Source organism: Asparagus officinalis, chromosome 6, assembly GCF_001876935.1.
Source record: "Asparagus officinalis chromosome 6, Aspof.V1, whole genome shotgun sequence".
Lineage (NCBI taxonomy): Eukaryota > Viridiplantae > Streptophyta > Magnoliopsida > Asparagales > Asparagaceae > Asparagus > Asparagus officinalis.
The window spans coordinates 31,803,985-31,819,708 of record NC_033799.1 but is presented as its reverse complement, the minus strand read 5'-3'; the positions used below and the strand labels follow the sequence as shown (position 1 = coordinate 31,819,708).

The window sequence follows — 15,724 nt, the reverse complement described above, 5'->3', positions numbered from 1 at the left end:
CACCCACCCACGCACACACACAAAAAAACCCAAAACCAAACAAGAAAAATCAAAATTGATCCTTCCCTCTAAATTATTGAATTTGTTTCCTGTTACCCGCCTGAACTATTCACCCACCCACGCACACACACAAAAAAACCCAAAACCAAACAAGAACTATCAAAATTGATCCTTCCCTCTAAATTATTGAATTTGTTTCCTGTTACCCGCCTGAACTATTATTCTCCTCTCTAAATCCATTTAAAACATTTACAAAGTAATAAATGAAATATTGAAACTAGGTATAGTTCGGGGGTGAGGACAATTTTAATAATTTAGGGGGCGAAGTGAGACGGAAAATAGTTCAGAAGCAGGAGACCAATTCATACGTTGGGACTAATAATAGTCCAGGGGACAAAAAGGTACAACTGGTCTAGAGAATAGCGCAGGTAGAGCATGGAGCCTACAATTAAAGAAGTTCAGGGCGTACGTTACGACTCAAATCTAATGATCCATCTCAATTACATTCTTGAACCTTCGTGATCAAGAACTAACACTCATTAAAAAAATCAAAAAAAATCCAAATAAATTAAATTCCGGGGTTTCCATGAAAAGAAACAGAAAAAAGTCACCTTTGGGGACGTAGACATTGCGCTTTAGGTAGTAGATGTAGAAGCACCATAGAAATCCTGAGACGAAGTAGAGGAGGGTCCCACCGATGTAGTTCCTGAGCCAGGCCCTAATGGGCCGGGGGAGAGGCTGCCAGGCCCAGTCCGGTAGCAGGGCGGTGAGCACAATGTCGTTGTACCAGTCGGTCTCCTCGACGAAATTGTGGAGGTAATCGGCGCGCTCCATCGCGGTGAGCTCCCCGGGCGGCGACGGGATCGCCGAATGATTTTGGGGAAGGGAAGGAGGACGAGAGAGTGCGGAGTTGGCGAGGCTGTCGAGGGTTTTCATAGGTGTGGGAAAATTATTTCGCTGCCCCGTTTGTTGAGTTTTATTTGCTTTTATGCCCCCAAAGTATGCTAACTATTGTTACAATGACCTACTTCTCTCGTGCACGTGATACGTGGATTATATAAATTAGTGCATAAAAAATATTTTTAGCATCTTAATAAACAACACTAATATGAAAATATTTTAAAAAAATCATTGTCTAGAGTGATATAATTTTTTGAGAATATATGTTGAATTTTTTGAAATCTTGACACACATAAGGATGGAACCAAAAATATAGTTTTTTCTCAAATAATAGTAATAAATAATAATAGTGTTTCATACAACCTACTTGTGAGTTAGGTGGTTTGGCTATATCATTGTGATCGTGGAGAATTTGCTTTTGGGACATGTGTTCACGTGATATTGTTTGAGATTAAGGTTGTGGCTCAATAAATGAGATTCTAACCGGGCATTTCATTTACATATTTTCAAAATTAGCTACAACAATATCAAAACTTCCAACACGATGGGAAGTGTTCTAATATGTAGATATATAAGACAAGTGGGAAGCAGTTTCACAGTTTGGACATTTCACTACTCCTCATATCAGCCTCATGTGGTGGAGTGTTCTAATAAGATTTTCACGCGGCTACAGCAGCCTGAATGTATACACCTTTAACAACAAAATCGTTAATGACATGCTAATGTGTGCTATCGAAGTGCCAAACATTTAGACTTTCAACTATGATGGGAATGTATATATTGATCATTACAATTGTTGTCATCTAGATGTGTTCCATATTAACAACACATGCGTCAAGGAGTGTGGATCGAAATGGCACGCTAATCTCAGTTTACTTTTGAATAAATTAAACTCATATTTCGATGTTTCCTTTGTCTAATTCTAGTTAAGAATTTTTAATATGGAATAAACTTAAAACTCAGGGGCTTTAATTCTAGTTAAGAATTTTTAATATGGAATAAACTTAAAACTCAGGGGGTTTGAGATAAATAACTTTCGGAATTATGACATGCTTTTTTCTTTGATTACACTGATATTCTTTATTTTTATTGGTAAATTACTAAATTTCAAAATTATGACATATCATTTTTTTTCTATGATTATATTGGGATCTTTATTTTTATTGGCAGTTTAGGGTTTTATCAGTGAGTAATGTTACTCGTGTTAAATTTGTGGCATTACAATTTTTTTCTACTATAATTTTTGTATTATTAGAGAATAAACAAGATGTACTCATCAATGATTTTCGAATCAAAGTAAAAAAGATGTCACATATATTGCTATTTTCTTAAATGATAAGAGCCATACCATGACCATAATATATAACAAACATCTTTTTTTCAGAATAGAGGGTAATTACGATTTTATTATAATTAATATAAATTTATAATCTGCAATCCTTAACATAACTTCAGAGTTTTAGTGTAATGGTTATAGAGACTTAGTTTTAGATGGCATCAGAGCAGCCCAGGTTCAAATCATATCAACCACGAATTTAAAACAGTTTTTCTAAAATTTAAAAATTGACACTGCGGTTTGATTTCAAGTTTCGACACATAAAAAAGGGTGTTAAACCTGCAAGGGCATATTTGAATCGATATAAAACTATGATTCTCGATCCTCATCATAACTTCGGAGTTTCGACTAATGGTTTGATGAACTAGACTTAAGAGATTTTAAAAAGATTTTAAATAAGAACCTAGTCACCACTTTGCAATAGTACTCTTGGTAGTGCATATTTTTAGTGTATCTACTTAATTTAGAATATTATCATTGGTAGAATATAAAAGTATGCTTTTCAACATTCACCATAATTTTAGAGTTTGAGTGTAATGATTAAGTTATTTCACATAGTATCAGAGCAACCCAAGTTTAAATCTCATTGAGCACGGATTTAATACGGGTTTTATAAAAATTAATTCCGTGGACTGACTCAAATTGTTTAAGGCCCATAAAAAATAACGTTAACATGTGGAGACATGTTAAAATTATATTATGATTTCAGATAGTTTTTTTTGGAAAATGGAGAGAAATTTGAAATGGATCATCTTGTTTATTAATTAGAGATATATGCATATGCCTACCCTCAAGCCGCATTATTTATTTTAGTTAGAGTATCAGCCACGCGCCAACGCCGGGTTTAAATATGTGGGTGCATTTAGAATAGATCTCTTATTACAATGCATCCATAGTTTTTACACGTTGGATGACACGTGGCTGCCGAAGGGAGTGGTTGCTTTGGTCTCCGATTCGCTGTCTTTGTTTGATGCTTCTCGTCGTGGAGCTTGCATGAGGAAGCTCGTGGGAGTAAAGAAATGAAACGCGTTGCACGTGGCTTGCACGAGAGAATAGATTATGAATTCCTTTTTCATATTCTCGTTCATCTTCAGCGCTAGTAATGAGGTTAGGTGACATGGTGGAAAAGAATCATAGTGTAGGGGGGTTAAGTGAGACACTCCAAAGTTTCAGGGTTTAAGTGAAATAAATAACTTTTGGGTGATTTTGTGCAAAACGTCCCAAGTTCAAGGATTTAAGTGAAATTCACCCTGTTTATTTTTCCGTCTTCCTTACCATAAATTCCTCTTCAATCTTCTCCAACTAAAATAAAGGGCTTGAAATTCAATATAGAGGGTGTTTGGCGAGGCTTTTTTTTTTAATCAAATTAGCTTTTAAGTTAACCTTTTCATATGTTTGATAAAACACCAAATAAGTTAACTTATAAGCCTCATTTTTAAAAGATGTTATACCCTACCTATTGAGGGCCTACTTATGCGTTCAAGAAGCAACTGCTAATAGTGTTTGGTAAAAACTTTTTGGCATGCCTATTAAAACTACTTTTGCTTTTAATGGGTGCTTTTAGAAGCTACATGAGAATATTTTTAAAAATAGTTTTTCTACATTTTTTCGTTTATATACCATAGATATCGTTTATCTTTTAACAATAATCATTAAACATAGTTGTGCTAAATACCTTAACCGTTTTTAAAATAATTTTTAATATTTGATTATCAAGCATCTATTTTTCAGCAATTTATTTAAGCTACTTTTTACAATTAACTTGTTATAATCTCTAACATTATCAAACTGGTCCCAAGAAACTAGTTTATAAGCTCACACAAGTAAGCTTGACCAAAAAAAAAGTACCATTCTATTTAAGCACTTTTTGATAATATTTTTATCATAAAACTTAAAACCTTAAAATTAACTTAACTTATAAGTCTAAAAAAATAAGAGGTCCCAAACACTCTCATATTAAGCGTCTCCATGACTAATGTGTATAATAACTAGCAAAGGTACAAACTGACGAAACAAAGAGTGCGTGGTAATGATGAGAGCATGAACAAAAGTTGATATTGTATAGATGATTTTGAAATGACTGAGAGAAGCCCGCCCCTTCCCTCTTCCCTCAACCCATGGCCATTTGCAATGCTGTGCGATTTTGGCATTTTAATTTTCCTGGAGCTATAAAGCTAAGCTTGCACGTGGTTTTAAGTCCATGTCCGCATATGTACTAAATACATGTATTTAATTAAATATGGTTACAGATATGTAGATATATTGAAATATTGGGTTCCGTATCTCAGATATATGAATATATGTTGACCATTCAGTTGTTTTAATCCTTAGATTAATGAGTTTATGGTTAATTTTGATGATCAAGAAATCTAATATTATATTTTTAGGCTCTTTTGTATGATATGGACTATTCTTTTCAACATTATCTAGTTTTCTCATATCATTTTTCGTATTTACGTGTATATCTGCATGATTGCATTTATATTCATATTTATTTCGATTTGTAGCTGATATGGGTATGAGTTTTATTTAGCGAATGCTGATATGATAAATACAATAAATGAGTTGTATCCAATCCGTTTGCATCCCCAGTTGGAATCTGTAAGAAATTTTTAATTTTGGTTTCCTATTCTATGTTTGGTTTGTACTTAGGGTTGGAATGAAAATTTGCTAAAACATCGACAAACATCAGCTGGAATAGCAAAAGCCAAATCCGATCGATTGGAGCTGAAATGGGTGGATTCGACGAAAAAAATAATTAAAAATAAACACGCCTTTATTTTTTCAGCTGGAATTTTATGGAAACCTAATCCTTACCGCCCTTCACCTAACCCCTTCCCTCCTCACACGCCTCCATTCTTCTCCTCGAGATCTCTTCTGTGGAAAAAACTCAATCATGGAGGCGCTATCTTCCGAGTGATCTTTTGAGGGAAATTATGGCTTTTTCCTAAAATTATTTAGGGATTCGATCTAGAGCGCTCTATTACATCTTCTTTCTTGCTAAAATTTGGGGCTTTTCTCCACAATGTGGGTTTTTTTTTATCAAAGCTCTATCTTTGTATTCTGATCTCTTCAAAATCGTCTAAATTTTTTTAGGAAAGTCTCAAGATCACTATGAAATTTAATTCTCTATTACTTCTTATCTCTCCACACTGATCTTTTAGGGGAATTCATTTTTTTCAAGAAATTGGTTAGGGATTCATTAAAGGGCTTGATTCTCTCCATTACCTCTTATCTCTTGCTTAAAATATTTTGGCGCTTTTCTCTACGAAGGGGTTTTTTAGCAAAGTTATCTCTTTGTTTTTAGATCTCTTCAAAAATGAGTGCAAGGATCTCCACCCAATTTTAAGTATACCTCCTTTTCACTCTGAACTTTACGGTGTTTTAATTATAATTGGCAAAGATTCAACTTCTTCATCTATTTAACCATGCATGTTGAAGTTTTAGATGAGATTTGTTAAGATTTAAGGATACCGATGTATGCTTTATAGATTAAATTTTTTTTGGGTATATTAATTTCGGCTTGGTGTAGAAAGATTTTAATTGGAAAAATTCTTAGTACTACATAGAGTGAATATTCATGAATTTTACTGCATGGACTATGGGTTACCTAAAGCAAGAGGGTTTTATCTTCGTGATAGTAGTCCCTTAGTCATTCATATTTTGATCGAAGTCATTAATGACAATTTTACATTTTTGGGGTTACCCAAAATTGGATATATTTAATTTAAAGGGACTCTGAGACATCTTTAAAGTGAAGGGGTTTCATTTCAAAATGGCCAAAATTAAGGGGATTTAGAATGGTTCTATTATTCTAAAAAATTTACTTGTTACGTTACATATTGTCATGCAAGTCTTGATTATTTATTTGGGTTGTTATGAATTATATTTTATCCTACAATATATATTTGGTTGTATGGTGTAATGGCATGTATAATAATATACATTGAATTGAATTATAATTGTAATTTAGTACATTTAATTGAATTATAATGATAACAACAAGTATAATGTTAGGTCTTGTAGATTGATAGTTTGGAAGAAGATATGATAATGAGAATTGTCTCTGGATGTGGTATAACTGTCTTACTAATGTGAACACGTGGGGTGGGGGGGGGGCACACCCACGCGGTTCATCCACGAAGGCATTTTCAACGAGGGGGCCACCTTCCCACCTGTTTTTTTTTTTGCGCGTTTCGAAGGCTGAGTTTTTTCTCTTATAAATAGGAACATGCCTTTGTTCCTTGGTTTTTTGGGCGTGGTGAAAAACACAGAGGAGAAAAAGAGAGGTTATTTTGAGCAGTTGTTTTTAAGGTTTTGAGCATCCATTAGTGGAGAAATTTGTGAGAGAAGGAGAGATTATTTGAGGGTTTAATTTGTGAGATCTTGTGAGATTGTAAACCCTATTTATATTTTCTTTCTCTTTATTAGTAGATCTCCCCCCTCCTTGCCCCGTGAACGTAGGCTATTTGTCGAATCACATAAAATTTGTTTGTCTCGTTGTTTGTGTGATTTGTAATATATAGCTTATTTATGTTCCCTCGAGTGGTCAGTCCTAGAACTAATGAGAGGAAGAACTGATATCCCACTTTATTGAGATATTTTGCTTTTGGTTCTTGTTTTCTTGGTGAAACGAGAATTCCTATTGTGATCTTACTCTCTTGTTGCGCCGAGATGCTGCCGAAATTTCCGCTGTGTACAACAAGTAGTATTAGAGCCGAGATTTCAGATCTAAGATTTTGGAATTAGGTGGAGAAAGATTCTTGTGTAAAGCTTGGTTCTTAGAGTTCTAGGCTTCGGTGGAGATAGCATTAGGAGTTGCCGCTGGAGATTTCGCTTTCCTTGTGTGGACAGGAGATCTATTTAGAATCTGATCTAGGGTCCAGTTGGGTAATTCTTAATTTCTATCAAAAAATTGATTCTTTCTCTACAACTTAGAGTTAGTTTGTAATGAGAGAAGAAGGTGAAAGCAGCAAGACGATGACGAGTACAGTTCAAGTTGGTTTTCAGAACACCAAAATTAGTATGGTAAAGTATGACGATAAAATTAACTTTGGTTTGTGGATGAGCGACGTACAGGATGCGTTTAATGCTCAGAACTTGGAGGAGACCATCATGGTCTACGAGAGACCACCAAAATATGAAGAGGCGATATGAGAAAAGATGAATAGGAATGTTTGTGGGGTGATCAGATCCTGTTTGGAATAGGAGCTGAAGTATGATGTGATTAGGGTGACATCTACAATGAAGATGTGGGAAATTCTCAACAATAAGTACCTTACGGAGTGTTGAGAGCCAATTACACTTGTTGCGTAGGTTATTCAGATTTCAGATGTCCAGAGGCACCTCGTTTGCAGCTTATGTGAATAACTACACTAAGTTATTGTCGGACTTAGCGAATGTTGATGAGAAGATATCGGATGAGTACAAGGCTATTATCTTATTGGGATCCTTACTGGATAAAGAGTATGACACATTTGTGCTTACTTTGTTGAATAGGAGATCTTCTATCAGCTATAGTAAAGTTACTAATGCATTGACGAATTATGATTTGAGGAGGAAGGACAAGGAGACTTCCTGTGCTAGTACTTTAGGCGAGGCCTTGTCGACGAGAGGTAGAAGCTCATATCCGAAAGGTGGTAATAGAGGAAGGTCAAAGCCAAGAGGTCGTCACCAGCTAGGAAAGAACCAATGTGAATTCTGTAAGGAGTAGGAACATTGGAAAAGAGATTGTCCAAAGATCAAAGAGAAGGAGAATAGCAAGAACAAGGACCAGAAGGCCAACGAGGTGAATATTACGAAAGGCGATGATTCCGATGATTCGAGATTTTCTCTACTGATTACTCCGGAGGTAAACCACTTAGATGCATCAGATTAGATGCTTGATTCCGGTGCTACCTATCATGTGACCCCTAGGTGAGATTGGTTTGTATCTTTTGAAAAGCTCGATGAGGGAGTTGTAGTCATGAGAAATGATCAGTCCTGTGGTATTTGTGGGATAGGTACTATGCGGATCCGGATGCACGATGGAGTAGTTCGTGAATTGAAGGAGGTAAGATTTGTTCCTCAGCTGAAGAAGAATCTTATCTCAGTTGGAACTTTGGAGGCAAAAGGATTCAATGTGACCTTTGAAAATGCTGTAGTGAAGGTTACTAAGGGATCTTTGGTGGTGATGAAGGGAGTCCGCGGTCAAAATTTATACTAACTAAAGAGGAGCACCGAGATTGGCCAGGTTGCTTCGGCTATTTCAGAGACGGACATGAACATGCTTTGGTATTACAGGTTAGGGCACACAGGCGAGAAGTCACTGCATGCGCTGTGCAAACAGGGGCTATTGAAGGGAGCCAAGAGTGGTAAAGTGGAGTTCTATGAGCATTGTATACTTTGAAAAAAAATAAAGGTGAAGTTTGGGACTGCGATTCATAGGACGAGGGGCATACTAGACTACGTGCACACAGATGTTTGGGGTCCCACCAAGACTGCATCACTTAGTGGTTAAAATTGGTTCGTCATATTCGTTGATGACTATTCTAGACGATGTTGGGTGTACACCATAGCAAAGAAGAGCAAAGTCCTAGATATATTCGTGGAGTGGAAGAAGAGATTAGAACTACAGATTGGGAGAAAGATCAAGATGTTGCGATCCGACAACGGTGGTGAATATACTTCAGACACCTTTCTGTAGCTATGTCGAGACGAGGGCATAGAGAGACACTTCACGGTTAGTCATACACCGCAATAGAATAGAGTGGTAGGAGGCTGAATCGGTCTTTACTGGAGAAGGTACGATGCTTATTGTCGCAAAGTGGTTTGGAGAAGATCTTTTAGGCTGAGGCACTTTCATATGCTAGCCACCTCATTAATAGGCTGCATTCATCTGCGATTGAGGAGGAAACTCCTATGGAGAAGTGGTCGGGAGAGCCAGCACACGACTATGACCAGCTCAAGGTATTCGGATGCCCTGCATGTGGTCGGGAGAGCCAGCACACGACTATGACCAGCTCAAGGTATTCGGATGCCCTGCATTTTATCATGTGAGAACAGATAAATTAGAACCACGACTATGACCAGCTCAAGGTATTCGGATGCCCTGCATTTTATCATGTGAGAACAGATAAATTAGAACATCGAGTTAGGAATGCCATATTTGTAGGATTCAAGCGTGGTGTCAAGGGATACAAGCTATGGGATCCCACTAATAGAAAGATTATGCTGAGTAGGAACGACACATTCGATGAGGCTTCTATCTTAAAGTTTTCCAGCTCTCATCAGGTGGAGAGCAACCCGACAGAGGAGATATCGCAGGTGGTGGAGATCGATACAGCTTCACAGTGTCCAGATGGTACAGTATCCATTAGAGTGCCGACTAAGGTGACGCCAGGCGAGCACGACGATGACACGAAGGATATGGGTACTGATGTGCAGGATCAGGGACCGACGACTTAGGTTCAGGATTCTATTGCGGTTCAGAGATAGAGAAGAAACATACGAATGCCAGCATGGTATACCGACACAGTAGTTACATATGCACTTTCAGTGGAGAGTATCAATGAGATGGTACCTACTACATTCAGAAAGGCCGAGCAGGGTTTGGAGGCTAATTCGTGACATGTGGCTATGCAGGAGGAGATGGAGTCTCTTCACAAGAATGATACGTAGGAGCTTGTTGAGCTTCCAAAGGGGTGGAAGGCAATTGGTTGCAAGTGGGTATACACGAAGAAGGAGGGTATTGAGAGCACTCCATTGAGATTCAAAGCTAGGTTAGTTGCGAAGGGCTATGCACAGGAGGTAGGTATTGACTATAATGAGGTTTTCTCTCCGGTGATGAAGCACTCTTCGCTTCGGATTTTGCTAGTTTTGGTGACATAGTATGATTTGGAGTTAGATCAGTTAGATGTAAAGATGATATTTTTTTATGGTGATCTTGATGAAGGAATATATATGTCTCAGTCATTGGGATTTCACGCTGTAGGGAAGGAAAAATTGGTTTACATATTGAAAAAATTGCTATACGGTTTGAAACAGTCTCCTCGACAGTGGTATAGGCTATTCGATGGTTTTATGATTGGTCATTCGTATACTCGGAGCTAGTTTGATCCTTACGTATATTTTCGTAAGTTGAAAGGAGGTGCGTACATCTATTTGTTACTTTATATTGATAACATGTTGGTTACCTCTATTTCCAGATATGCTATAGATGAGTTGAAGGCACAACTTTTAAAGGAGTTTAAGATGAAGGATTTGGGTGAGGTGAAGCGCATTTTACGAATGGAGATCAGCAGAGACAAGAAGAAGGGAAGAATTTGTTTGACACAGGTAGCTTATTTGAAGAAGGTACTATAGCGATTTTATGTTAGCATGGATACGAAGCCAGTTAGTGTACCTTTGGGAGACCATTTGAAACTTCCAGCTGACCTTTCACCGAAGACAATTGAAGATAGAGAGTTGGTGTCGAAGACTCCATATGCGAGCATGGTTTGGAGATTGATGTACGTGATGGTATGTACGAGACCAGATTTGTCACAGGCGGTGAGCATGGTTTCGAGATATATGCACGATCCAAGAGTGGGTCATTAGGATACCGTGAGATGGATTTTGAGGTATATTCGAGGTACGCTCGATATTGGTTTGGTTTATGAGAGGGACACTAGCGGTAGGCAGTTATGAATTGGCTATGTTGATTCGGATTATACCGGAGATTTGGATAAGCGCTGGTCTACTACGGTATATGTGTTCACTTTGACCCGTGCACCGATGTGTTAGAGATGCACCTTACAGTCTATGGTGGTTTTATCTATGATGGAGGTAGAGTATATAACGGTTACAGAGGCTGTGAAGGAGGCTATTTGGCTTTGAGGACTTTTAGAGGAACTTGGTATATCGTAGTTGTCCGTCACTATTTATTGTGATAGCATGAGTGCTATCTATTTGAAGAAGAATCAGGTTTTTCATGCGAGGACGAAACACATTGACGTTCGTTATCACTTTATTCAAGATGTTCTTGAAGATGGCGATGTGGAGATTGTGAAGGTCCACACGAAGGATAATCCGGTGGATATGCTCACAAAGGTGGTTTCGAACAACAAGTTTGATCATTATCGAAACTTGTTGTACATTCGTGATTGTTGAGACCGTTGGTGACCATTTGGATGAACTATGTGAAGGCTTGATTCCTTGGGTAAGAGGATACGTAGACAGTCATTTTATGATGCAGTTGATTTGAGAGCAGATACCGACGTTTGGAGTTTGTTCGCATTTTCATTTAGGTTCTCGACTTGTTATGGATTGAGTCCATTATCGTGAAATGTTTCACTTCGTACTAGACGCAACAAGTGAGACATTTGGTTTGTTTGGTGTCGATTCAGTTTTGGAAAAATTTCACCGAGGTGGAGAATTGTGAACACGTGGGGTGGGGGGCACACCCACGCGGTTCATCCACGAACACGTTTTCAACGTGGGGGCCACCTTCCCACTTGTTTTTTTTTGTTGCGTGTTTCGAGATCAGTTTGCCTGGGTTTTTTCTCTTATAAATAGGAACATGGCTTTGTTCCTTGGTTTTTTGGGCGTGGTGAAAAACACAAAGGAGAAAAAGAAAGGTTATCTTGAGCAGTTGTTTTTAGGGTTTTGAGCATCCATTGGTGGAGAAATTTATAAGAGAATGAGAGATTGTTTGAGGGTTTAATTTATGAGATCTTATGAGATTATAAACCCTAGTTGTATTTTCTTTCTCTCTATTAGTAGATCTCCCCCCCCCCCCCCCCCCCCCCCCCCCCTCATAGGCTATTTGTCGAACCACATAAAATTCATTTGTTTCGCTGTTTGTGTGATTTGTAATAGCTTATTTAGGTTCCCTCAAGAGGTCAGTCCTATACCTGATGAGAAGAAGAGCTGATATCCTACTTTGTTGAGATATTTTGCTTTTGGTTCTTGTTTTCTTGGTGAAACGGGAATTCCTATTATGATCTTACTCTCTTGTTGCATCGAGGTGCTGCCGAGGTGTTGCCAAAATTTTTGTTGCGCACCACAACTAATGATGGTTACGATATTGAGAAGAATGCAATCTAGAAAAAGATCTATAACTTATCAACCTAGAATTGCAAACGCTATGAATGTGGCTTGCAAGATCGCACATATGGACAGAATAACTAAGGGTTATCATGAGAGTTACAAAGACTATGTTAGAATGTATAAAAGGACTTTCTTTAGGCTTGCAAGAATTATGAGGAGAGAAAATTTACTTAAAGATGGAAAACATGTTCCGTTGGAAGAACAACTTGTCATGTTCTTGAGCATAATAGGTCACAAAACGAAGAATAGAGTTACACGTACAGATTTTATTAGATCGAGAGAAAGAGTTAGTAGATACTTCAACCTAGTTTTGAATATGATCTGCCAATTATGTGATAGATATATGAGGTAAGAACCAAATGAGGTACCCCCTGAGATTGCAAACAATCCGCTTTATTATCCATACTTCAAGGTAATTATTCCTTTCTATTACAAAATTTTTAAGCACTAGTTGTAGTAGTAACATTTTAATTTTAATAATGTATATGTATACTATTATAGGATTGTATTGGCATGATTCATGGAACACATATCGATGTAATGTTACCATCTAGTATGGTGACATGCTTTAGAAAGCGTAAATGAGTCACACAAAATGTCTTAGCGGTATGTACTCCTAACAAATTATTCAAATATGTGCTAAAAGGATGAGAGGGTTCCGCAAATCACTTTAGGGTACTTCAAGATGCACTATCTAGGCCCCAACCATATGGATTGAGAGTTTACGAGGGTAAGAAAAAAAATTAATTTTTTTAAGGGAAGTATTATCTATGCGATGCTAGATATACTACGATGCCTAGATTCATCTACCCCTATCGGGGTGTACGTTATCATCTCAATGAGCATAAAGGGAGAACTCAAAGTAATAGGATGGAATTCTTTAATTTACGACATTCAAAGCGTAGGTGTAAAATTCAATCTACTTTTGGAATCTTGAAAAACCGTTTTAAGATTAACTACAAAGTCCCATTAGCCTTTTGATAGTCAGGTGGATATTGTCTTAGCATGCACTATACTCCACAATTTCATTGCAATTGAAGACCTAAGTGATGATTGATTAATGAAGATATGGAAATTGAGGATGTCGATGGTGAAATAGCTTGTGAGGATGGTGAGAATATTGTTGACTTTTCTCAAGACTTGACTCAAAGGGAACAAACGCAAAATAGAAATGAGTGGAAGGCAAAGAGAGATGACATAGCTTTGACTATGTGGACTGATTATTGTCAACAACATCGTGATGGTGACACATTAGAGACTGGAATTGATTAAATGTTTGTTTTAGTCATGTTTAATGTTTAATTAATATCTTGTTTGCTTATTTGTACTTGTTTTACTTTATTATGTAATGTACTTTGAACAATGTGTATCTTTAAACTCTCTTATTGTGTAATGGTTCAAGACATTATTATGCAATATTTGCTCATGTAAAATGCTCATATCTTAGATATCTAAAACATTGAATGGATAATTTTACAGTTGTATCATGTGTAGGTAAGTCAGAAACGAATGAAGCTCGTAATGTTTGGTTTGTACTTAGGGTTGGAATGAAAATTTGCTAAAACGTCGACAAACATCATCTGGAATAGCAAAAGCCAAATCCGGTCGATTGGAGCTGAAATGGGTGGATTCGACGAAAAAAGTAATTAAAAATAAACACACCTTTATTTTTTTTAGCGGGAATTTTATGGAAACCTAATCCTTACCGCCCTTCACCTAACCCCTTCCCTCCTCACACGTCTCCATTCTTCTCCTTGAGATCTCTTCTGTGAAAAAAACTCAATCATAGGCGCTATCTTCTGATTGATCTTTTGAGGGAAATTATGGCTTTTTCCTAAAATTATTTAGGGATTCGATCTAGGACGCTCTATTACCTCTTCTTTCTTGCTACAATTTTGGGCTTTTCTCCACAAGGTGGTATTTTTTATCAAGGCTCTATCTGTGTATTCGGATCTCTTTAAAATCATCTAAAATTTTTTAGGAAAGCCTCAAGATTACTGTGAAATTTAATTCTCTATTACCTCTTATCTCTCCACACTGATCTTTTAGGGAATTTTTTTCTTCAAGAAATTGGTAAGGGATTCGTTAAAGGGCTTGATTTCTCTCCATTACCTCTTATCTCTTGCTTAAAATTTTTTGGCACTTTTCTCTACGAAGGGGTTTTTTAGCAAAGCCATCTCTTTATTTTTAGATCTCTTCAAAAATGAGTGCAAGGATCTCTACCCAATTTCAAGTATACCTCCTTTTCACTCTGAACTTAACGATGTCTTAATTATAATTGGCAAAGATTCAACTTCTTCATCTATTTAACCATGCATGTTGAAGTTTTAGATGAGATTTGTTAAGATTTAAGGATACCAATGTATGCTTTATAGATTAATTTTTTTTGGGTATATTAATTTTGGCTTGGTATAGAAAGATTTTAATTGGCAAAATTCTTAGTACTACATAGAGTGAATATTCATGAATTTACTACGTGGACTATGGGTTACCTAAAGCAAGAGGGTTTTATCTTCGTGATAGTAGTCCCTTAGTCATTCATATTTTGAACGAAGTCACTAATAATAATTTTATAATTTTGGGGGTTACTCAAAATTGGATATATTTAAAGGGACTCTGAGACATCTTTAAAGTGAAGGGGTGTCATTTCAAAATGGCCAAAATTAAGGGGATTTAGAATGGTTCTATTATTCTAAAAAATTTACTTGTTAAGTTACATATTGTCATGCAAGTCTTGATTATTTATTTGGGTTGTTATGAATTATATTTTATCCTACAATATATATTTGGTTGTATGGTGTAATGGCATGTATAATAATATACATTGAATTGAATTATAATTGTAATTTAGTACGTTTAATTGAATTATAATGATAACAACAAGTATAATGTTAGGTCTTGTAGATTGATAGTTTGGAAGAAGATATGATGATGAGAATTGTCTCTGGATGTGGTATAACTGTCTTACTAATGATGGTTATGATATTGAGAAGAATGCAATCTAGAAGATCTATAACTTATCAACCTAGAATTGCAAACGCTAAGAATGCTGCTTGCAAGATCGCACATATGGACATAATAACTAGGGATTATCATGAGAGTTGCAAAGACTATGTTAGAATGCAGAGAAGGACTTTCTTTAGGCTTGCAAGAATTATGAGGAGAGAACATTTACTTAAAGACAGAAGACATGTTCCGTTGGAAGAACAACTTATCATGTTCTTTAGCATAAATGGGTCATAAAACTTCTTGAGCATAAATGGGTCATAAAATGAAGAATAGAGTTACAAGTACAAATTTTATTAGATCGGGAGAAAGAGTTAGTAGATATTTCAACCTAGTTTTGAATGTGATCTACCAATTACGTGATAGATATATGAGGCAAGAACTAAATGAGATTTTGTAATCTATTTTTTTGAT

At 36.6% G+C, this 15,724-nt stretch overlaps 1 protein-coding gene across 2 annotated transcripts in view; it reads right to left on the bottom strand.

Moving 5' to 3' along the window:
- LOC109844862 (delta(7)-sterol-C5(6)-desaturase-like) overlaps window positions 1–943 on the bottom strand; it is a 23,538-nt gene extending 22,595 nt beyond the window's left edge. The window contains exon 1 of one of the 2 annotated variants that reach the window (XM_020414025.1): window positions 612–943. In XM_020414025.1, the coding sequence (XP_020269614.1) occupies window positions 612–936 (325 nt within the window). In that variant the 5' untranslated portion in view covers window positions 937–943. The remainder of the gene's footprint in view (window positions 1–611) is intronic. The other variant, XM_020414024.1, reaches the window with a different exon arrangement.